The sequence below is a fragment of the Morus notabilis genome, unplaced genomic scaffold, assembly GCF_000414095.1.
Source record: "Morus notabilis unplaced genomic scaffold, ASM41409v2 Scaffold242, whole genome shotgun sequence".
Classification (NCBI taxonomy): Eukaryota; Viridiplantae; Streptophyta; class Magnoliopsida; order Rosales; family Moraceae; genus Morus; species Morus notabilis.
The window spans coordinates 48,763-58,162 of record NW_010358071.1 but is presented as its reverse complement, the minus strand read 5'-3'; the positions used below and the strand labels follow the sequence as shown (position 1 = coordinate 58,162).

The 9,400-nt window shown below is 33.9% G+C and overlaps 2 protein-coding genes across 2 annotated transcripts in view; both read left to right on the top strand.

Annotated features, from left to right (window-relative positions):
* Window positions 1-3,173: 3,173 nt before the first annotated feature.
* Window positions 3,174-4,021, top strand: LOC112090311 (WAT1-related protein At3g30340-like). Its single transcript, XM_024161303.1, has 3 exons — window positions 3,174-3,352; window positions 3,492-3,554; window positions 3,769-4,021. Exons 1-3 carry the CDS (start codon window positions 3,174-3,176, stop codon window positions 4,019-4,021), a joined length of 495 nt encoding a protein of 164 aa, XP_024017071.1.
* A 5,112-nt stretch (window positions 4,022-9,133) lies between these two features.
* The window catches only part of LOC112090310 (WAT1-related protein At5g64700-like), a 31,875-nt gene continuing 31,608 nt past the window's right edge, over window positions 9,134-9,400 (top strand). The window contains exon 1 of the mRNA XM_024161301.1: window positions 9,134-9,390. Within this exon, the coding sequence (XP_024017069.1) occupies window positions 9,134-9,390 (257 nt within the window). The remainder of the gene's footprint in view (window positions 9,391-9,400) is intronic.

Below are 9,400 nucleotides of genomic sequence, written 5' to 3'. Positions count from 1 at the left end.
CATCATTCTTCCCTTTATAACCCCAAATCATACCCCATCTTTCCGTAGCCTTGTTAACCTCATCTCTTCACTCTTCTCAACTCTCTCTCTCTCTCTCCGTCTCTCTAAGGTTGGACGCAACTGTTCTTTCTCTCTAAGGCTAGAAGTAATCGGGGTATGAACATGTTAGTTTCTTTTTTTTAATCTTTTTTGGGATTGTTTAAATCTTTGTTTTAAAATACCCCACCAGTAGTGTGCAGTTTTATACCTCCAGTTCTTTGTTATATTTTTGTCAATAGATTCGAATATTTTTACGATATGATTCTCATGTGATATAATGATTTAGATTTTAGAATTACGTAAATACTTGTATGGTGTGTTTTTTACCGTACCGCATAATTCTCATTAAACTAATTAAACTACATTCCAGAAGTTTACCAAATAAATATCTTTTGCAACTACTTTGCATAGTTCACCACCAGAGGGAGCTGGTTGTCAAAAGCATGAGAATGAAATAATTGTGTCTTTCTTCCCTTTATAACCCCAAATCATACATCATCTTTCCTTAGCCTTGTTAACCTCCTCTCTTCACTCTTCTCAACTCTCTCTCTCTCTAAGGTTGGATGCAACACTTTTCTCTCTCTAAGGCCAGAAGTAATCGGTGTATGAACATGTTAGTTTCTTTTTTTTTAAATATTTTTTGGTATTGTTTTAATCTTTGTTTTAAAATACCCCACCAGTAGTATGCAGTATTATACCTCCAGTTCTTTGTCATATTTTTGTCAATAGCTTCAAATGTTTTTACGATATGATTCTCATGTGATATAATGATTTAGGTTTTAGAATTACGTAAATACTTGTAAGGTATGTTTTTTACCGTATCGCATAATTCTCATTAAACTAATTAAACTACATTCCAAAAGTTTACCAAATAAATATCTTTTACAACTACTTTGCAAAGTTCACCACTAGAGGAAGCTGCCAGTCCAAAGCGTGAGAATGAAATAATTGCTTCTTTCTACCCTTCATAACCCCAAATCATACCACATCTTTCCTTAGCGTTGTTAACCTTCTCTCTTCACTCTTCTCAACCCTCTCTTTCTCTCTCTCTCTCTCTAAGGTTGGACGCAACACTTTTCTCTCTTTAAGGCCAAATGTAATCGGGGTATGAACATGTTAGTTTTTTTTTTTAATATTTTTTAGGATTGTTTTAATCCATGTTTTAAAATACCCCACCAGTACTGTGCAGTTTTATTCCTCCTGTTCTTTGTTATATTTTTGTCAATAGCTTCAAATGGTTTTACGATATGATTCTCATGTGATATAATGATTTAGATTTTAAAATGACGTAAATACTTGTAAGGTATGTTTTTTACCGTACCGCATAATTCTCATTAAACTAATTAAACTACATTCCAGAAGTTTACCAAATAAATATCTTTTGAAACTACTTTGCATAGTTCACCACCAGAGGGTGCTGCTAGTCAAAAGCATGAGAATGAAATAATTGCTTCTTTCTTCCCTTCATAACCCCAAATCATACCTCATCTTTCCTTAGCATTGTTAACCTTCTCTCTTCACTCATCTCAACCCTCTCTTTCTCTCTCTCTCTCTCTCTAAGGTTAGACGCAACACTTTTCTCTCTTTAAGGCCAAAAGTAATTGGGGTATGAACATGTTAGTTTTTTTTTTTTAATATTTTTTAGGATTTTTTTAATCCTTGTTTTAAAATACCCCACCAGTAGTGTGCTGTTTTATTCCTCCAGTTCTTTGTTATATTTTTGTCAATATCTTCAAATGTTTTTACGATATGATTCTCATGTGATATAATGATTTAGATTTTAGAATTACGTATATACTTATAATGTATGCTTTTTACCGTATTGCATAATTCTCATTAAAGTAATTAAACTACATTCCAGAAGTTTACCAAATAAATATCTTTTGCAACTACTTCGCAAAGTTCACCACCAGAGGGAGCTGCCAGTCAGTAGCGTGAGAATGAAATAATTGCTTCTTTCTTCCCTTTATAACCCCAAATCATACCCCATCTCTCCTTAGCTTGTTAACCTCCTCTCTTCACTCTTCTCAACTCTCTCTCTCTCTCTCTCTAAGGTTAGACGCAAAACTTCTCTCTCTCTAAGGCCAGAATTAATCGGGGTATGAACATGTTAGTTTCTTTTTTTTTAATATTTTTTGGGATTGTTTTAATCTTTGTTTTAAAATACCCCACCAATAGTGTGCAGTTTTATACCTCCAGTTCTTTGTTATATTTTTGTCAATAGCTTCAAATGTTTTTACGATATGATTTTCATGTGATATAATGATTTAGATTGTACAATTACGTAAATACTTGTAAGGTAAGTTTTTTACCGTATCACATAATTCCCATTAAGCTAATTAAACTACATTCCATAAGTTTAGCAAATAAATAACTTTTGCAACTACTTTGCAAAGTTCACCACCAGAGGGAGCTGCCAGTCAAAAGCATGAGAATGAAATAATTGCTTCTTTCTTTCCTTTATAACCCCAAATCATACCCCATCTTTTCTTAGCCTTGTTAACCTCATCTCTTCACTCTGCTCAACTCCCTCTCTCTCTCTCTCTCTCTCTCTCTATAAGGTTGGACGCAACACTTTTCTCTCTCTAAGGCCAAAAGTAATCTGGGTATGAACATGTTAGTTTCTTTTTCTTAATATTTTTTAGGATTGTTTTAATCTTTGTTTTAAAATACCTTACCAGTAGTGTGCAGTTTTATACCTCTAGTTCTTTGCTATATTTTTGTCAATAGCTTCAAATGTTTTTGTGATATGATTCTCATGTAATATAATGATTTGGATTTTAGAATTACGTAAATACTTGTATGGTGTGTTTTTTACCATATCGCATAATTCCCATTAAACTAGTTAAACTACATTCCAGAAGTTTACCAAGTAAATATCTTTTGCAACTACTTTGCAAAGTTCACCACAAGAGGGAGCTGCCAGTCAAAAGCATGAGAATGAAATAATTGCTTCTTTCTGCCCTTTATAACCCTATCAATCATACCCCTTCTTTCCTTAGCCTTATTAACCTCCTCTCTTCTCTCTTCTCTCTTCACTCTTCTCAACTCTCTCTCTCTCTCTCTCTCTCTCCTTCTCTCTCTGTCTCAATCTTCTCAAGATCTCAATAATGCTTAGTGTTACTTGCCCCAGAATGGCTTTGGCGAGCTGGTTAGTTTTGACTGCCGTGTTGCTGGCACAAGTATTCACAGCAATACTGTACATACTATCCAGAGTGATTATGAAGGACATAACCTTCATTTTCGCACTAAGCACTTATCGAAATGCAGTTTTTGCTCTATCAATTACCTCTCTTGCCTACTACTTTGAGAAGTTTGTTAGTTTTTAATGTTTTCATTTGCTTTTCTTTTTAATGTTTTTACTACCTGTAGCAGATGGAGCTTACTCCTAGTGTCTTCAATACTTAAATTCAATTTTCTTCATTTTTTTTTCCTTTTTTTTGGATTTGCAGATCTGGTGAAAAGAAATTTGGTTGTGCAATTTGGTTCTTGCTTTTTGCTAGTGCTGCAACCGTGTAAGCCATATATAACTTGTGGTTTTGACTATACATATAAAATAAAATATACCAAACTGTTTACGATATTTATTTGCAATCCAGGGTATCCGATTCTTCATTTTACTATTACGGTCTCTGTGATGTCACAGCCTCCTTTGTCACTAACTTATACAACTTAATTCCCATATTCACTCACCATTATTTTGTTTTCAAATTGAATATGTGCTTGCAGAACAAAGAAACTAGGCCTGCGAACCAAACAACGAAAAATAAAGACTTTTGGAGTGTTACTGTCGCTTGTTGGAGCACTTGTTGCATCCTTGTACAAGGGAAAAGAATTGTATATTGTTTACCACAACCAACACAGGGACTCTCAGACGGCCACCAACCAGAACTCCCACACCCACTGGACGTGCGGCACAATCTTGATCATTGCATCATGCTTGTCACGTGCATTATGGTTCATAGTGCAGGGACGTGGCTAGCCTCTTTAAGAAAACAAAGGATTCATGTTCATTTCATGTCTTTTGAATTCCCTTTTTTTTTTTAGCTAATTCTTATTATTAACACTTTATAAAAATTATATAAAAAAATATTATAGAGTAGTTTTAATATTATATAAGTTCTTTGTTCTCTTTCTTTCAGCGTAAACTCTTGGCGGTATTTCCTTTTAAATATACGGTAATTATGCTGCAAAGTGGTATATCATCCATGCAATCAGCAGTAATTGGCCTTTGCCTAGATAGACGTGTTGCTGCATGGAAGCTCGGCTGGAATTTAAAACTGCTCGCCATAGTTTGCTCGGTAAGCCTACAATTTCTAACTCATTTAGTGCTTAGGGATGTCAATGAGGCGAGGCAAACAGTATCCCGTCCAATTTACGTGTGAAAAAAGAATAAATAAATAAACATAAACCAGTAAAGACTCTAAAAAAAACAGAAATGTGTTTGTTGGATGCTTGTTTGGCTTATGGGAAAAGGAACCGGAAAATAGATTAGCACAAATAAATCACAAATATTAACACATATATCAGAACTTCCCAGTGTATGCAACAACCTGTAGTGCAAAATGAGCCTGATCAGGTCTATGAGTTACTCATTTCTAACTGGATACACTACAGATAGGCTAGGCCTGACCCAAGGAGGCCCGTGAAAAATTTTTGGCCTGAATCAAGTTTGGCCTAGTCCGTGCCTGATTTGGCCTAAATAAATTATATAAATTCTTTCACAAGCACATTATAGAAATTCTTTAAGAATTTCAAGCAGTGGTCATCGCTTCAATCATGACATATCCACTACATAATTATAATTGTAAGGACTCCGTATATAGTATGTAAGAAACCCAGTTTAGAACCTTTTGCTAGAAGAAGTGTACAATATAGACCCTTTTTCTGGTGGAAATTTTAATTACATTGATATCGGTATCTGGATAATGATTATCAAGATCACAACACATTTTCCTTTTCTCTTATTTTCTTTCTTTGCATTTCCTTTCATTTTTTTTTAGAAAGAAGAGATCATCGAATATATATCTCTCTCTTCCTCTCTTTCCTCATTGAATATCTCTCTCTGCATGCTCTCTCTCTCTCCTATATTCTAGATTTAAGTTTTCCCACTCCTCCTATCTCCCTTTCTCTCAAAGGTTGGATGCAACACTTCTCTCAATATAAGCCCAGAAGTAATCAGGGTATATATGAACATGTTAGTTTCTTTTTTTAATATTTTTTGGGATTGTTTTAATCTTTATTTTTTTCATATTTTCATATTTTTGAGGCTCATGGTCTTCTTTTTCTTCTTCTTCTTCTTTTTTTTTGGGTGTCAATGAAGCTCTTCTTTCCATAATATATATATATACACTATATAAAAGATAAAATATTTAATTAGCTGTTTTGACTTGTACATTTTACATAATGTTTACGGATCTAAGAGATTGTTTCTGATAAAATGGAGATATTTTTTTAAGCATTTAACAAATGTTATAAAATAAATGAGAAGAAGAAGCAAATTTAACTGATGGGGGAAAAATAGAACAATTAAGCCTTCAGAGATGTGCATCAGATGCCCAAAACCTTCAAAGATGTGCATCAGACGCCCAAAAATAATTGAAGCAGATTTAATCAAGTATAATAGATAATACGGTTAACGCGTAACTGTTTGACCCAATAATACTAAAAAATCTAATTCAAAAACTAAAAATCTTATAAGTACTACAATTAAAGACTAAAGTAACGTATCTCTTGCATTTTTCTTTAGCCATACTACAATTTAAGACTAGCAATGTATCTTACATTTCTTTTGTAATACATGTAAGATTAGTTGATATAAAAATTCTAATAGGTAATACATTAGTTTGATATAAAGTTTGATTAGTTGGTACTTTTTACGCCGTGTACTGATCCAATTCCAATTGACAAAAGCTTTATACACGTAATTGCGTCTTATAACTAATTAAATAATGGAGATTTAAAAGCTACACCTTAAAGTGGAATTAGATATAAATTTATCGTTATGATAAACTTGTAATCACTATATAGATGTATGTATAAATAATATACTTTATTAGTTGAAATTTCAAAAGAAAACACACACACAAACACACATATATATATATATATATATATATATATCAACACTTCCCATATAAATATTAACATATATATTAAAACTTCCTGGTGTGTGCAGTAACTTCAGGTGCAAAATGAGCTCGGCCAGGACTATGAGTAACTCCCCAAAGACACTATAGATAGGCTAGGCCTAACCTAAGGAGGCTTGTGAAAGGGCTTAGGCCTGGCTTAAGTTTCAACCCAGCCCATGCCCGACCTAGCCTAAGTAAATTATAGAAATTCTTCCAGAAGCGCATTATAGAAATTCTTTAAGAATTTCAACAATTGCTCATCCCTTTAGTCATGACATATTCACTGCATAATCATAAAAGTGCTTGCAAGTTGCAAGCTATGAGCTGGTGCTTTTTTTGGGTCTGAGTGGTTATTTTCCTTCTTGAGTTATTTTTTTGAGCCATAAAATATGAATGATAGATAAATTAATGTCTATTAACTTCTAGATTTTGTGTTTAAAGTTTGTGTATTTGTGCAGGGAATACTTTAAACGGCCGCAACATTTTGGTTACTTCTGTCGGTAATCTTAATCTAAAGTCCCATATATCCTTCTATGTTTAATCCAGTCAGTCTAATTTTTATGTCTTAACCGAAGCTGTTCTACTTGGTGAAGCCATCAGAGTTGGGACGGATGTTTTATGTTTCTTTCATTCACATTCGAATTCCCTCTAAATATATAACACTTCGCAAGATCCACATATCAGTAATGAAAACATTCTAATATTGTGAATTGGAATTGTATTGTACCAGTTTCGTTGGCATGATCCTCATTCTAATTGAGTTATACTCTTTTTTTCTGTGGGGTGCGAAAAAGAAAGAAGATGAAGAATAAGAGTTAACAACCCCAGTTGAGATAGGACACGCAGGAGATCTGGTCAATGCTAGATAAGTGTCTTCTATACCAGGTGAAGCCTGGTCAATGCTAGATAAGTGTCTTCTATACCAGGTGAAGCCCGTTATAATGCTGGACAAGTAATATTCTATGTTTTTAATAAGAGTAGTTATATTTGCATCTAAAAATTCATAGATGTTCTACTAATTAATACTTATCTAATAAAAGATTTGAAATTTCTAATGTGAAAACTAAAAAGAAACTCAAATTAAACTTGGTTGTTTAAAGATTATTAGAAGTAGACAGGTCCATATTGAGATATAAATTCATTTTCTGTTGTAAAAGCTAACGTAATATGAGTTCCACTGAGGTTCAGTGACTTAGTTTAACACAATTTTGGTGCAAAAACTTAGATGGAAAGCTAATTAAAATTTATATATATGTGTTCTTTCAACAAATTCTTTTTTTTTTTTCACCTATCCATAAGAACTATAGATATTTTTATGAGAAAATATGAAAGTAGCATTTAAGAATGCGCTGGAGTCAAATTGAGCAAGTTGAAAATAAATTCTTATACGTAACAGGTAAATATCGTAGATAAACATTATTTTGACACAAATAAATCACTATACTGATCACAAATGTGAAGTTTTCCATATAAATATTATCTTATATATCAGAACTTCCCGGTGTATGCAACAACCTGAGCTGCAAAATGAGCCTGACCAGTGATGAGAACATAGCCATCAAAGTCAATCCGGAAGAAAGACAATCAACCTTAAACGTCCATCAAGCCAATTGCATGGCTAACTTGCATATTCCAAGAGGCTTAGACACAATTTCCAACAAGGGACCAAGTCAAATTGCGGATAAAGAGTTGATTTTATCATAATTCTATCTTTTTATGTATAAGTTTCAATTTAAACATTTAAATTCCATCTTAGGCGTTTTTAAGGAAGAAATTAGATTCAAATTCAGATTCCTTCCCTAGGATAAGTTTTTAGGCGTTTTTTTAGGAAGGAGTTGGAGTCAAATTCAGATTCCTTACCTAAGATAAGCTTTAGGCTTGCGTTTATCTTGTTTTTAGGTTTATCTTATTTTAGGCTTCTATCTCATTAAAGATAGAATAAGACTTTTCAATTTTTAAACCTTTTCAGCTTGTTTTCAGCTATTTAAGGTTGAAAAATGAAATTAATGAGAGTTTTTGATGTTTATTCACTTTGTGAGATATTGTTCTTAGTTCTTGAAGAACTATTCCGAACTTATCAAGGTTTTCCTTGTGGCGTTCACCCTTGACTTCTCAAACGGAATTTCCATACTCGTTTGTGGCGTCTCCACCATACCAAGGTTCTTGCTTCGCTAAGCAACAGGTCGCGGTTTCCATCAATTCTTGAAGATCTTGGATCGTATCCCGTATTTGGCTACGGGTTTCATCACATCGTTGGCGGGGTTCGTATCAGTTGGTATCAGAGTTTAGGATCGTCAAGTTTTGCTATCATTTTTCTTGTTTAATTGCGTTTTTTTCTTTTCTTAGAAAAAATATATATATATATGGCCCAATTAGGGTTAGGGTTTTGAATTCGCAAAAAAAAAAAAAAAAAAAATTGCGATTGTTGCTCAGTCATTGTTGATTTCGCAATATATAAACCCTATTGCTGAATTTGAACTCAACTACGGTTTACAAAGTCAAAAAAAAAAATTCAGGAAAAGAAGCAACCTCACGAAAACTGCTATAACTTTTGATCCAGGGATCGTTACGGGACGTATAATATATCAAATCAAAGATCTTTTCGAGCCCTACAATCTTCACCCGGGCTTGCCCAGTGACCCTGGACCCTTTTTGGGGGCCAAAAAAAGCTTGTTTTCCATAGTTTCAGAGCCTTTAAAGTTTGAGTGTCAAAAAAAAAAAAAAAATTCCGTGACAATATTTAAATTCGTGTGGATTAAGTCTTGACTTGATTGACTACTTGAATTCCTTTTCTTATTGTTGGTTTAGTTTTGAAAGAACTAAAAGAAGAATACGAGAGGAAAAAGGCAGAGTGTGTGAGCTTATTAGAGGGTAAAAGCCAAAATTAACTTGAGTGAATTCGAGTGAAACATGAGTGGTTTGAATAAGTTAGTCTTCGAGAAAAGCACTCCCTTTTTTTAATCATGTCACAGGGACCGGAGAAAAACACAGGCGAAGAGATTCCACCTACTCTTATCACGAATGTGCAAATACAGGCGTTAATGGGGGAGATGAAACGGATCATGAGGGTGGAGCTCGAACACCTACATGAGAGGTTAGATAGGGTGGAAGAGGGAACACCACAGATTAAACCACCACCGAATGCTCCAAGGAAGAACATGATGCCTCGAAAGGAGGTGGAGGATAATGGAGAGTTCGAAGGGGAAAATTTAGAGGACGAGTTTGATAGA

Bases quoted from the DNA above. Each gene is read 5' to 3' on its own strand.
- LOC112090311 (XM_024161303.1), top strand. From the start codon at position 3,174: ATGGCTTTGGCGAGCTGGTTAGTTTTGACTGCCGTGTTGCTGGCACAA. The intron at 3,353-3,491 runs GTTTGTTAGTTT...TTGGATTTGCAG, and splicing joins CTTGCCTACTACTTTGAGAA to ATCTGGTGAAAAGAAATTTG. The intron at 3,555-3,768 runs GTAAGCCATATA...ATGTGCTTGCAG, and splicing joins TTTGCTAGTGCTGCAACCGT to AACAAAGAAACTAGGCCTGC.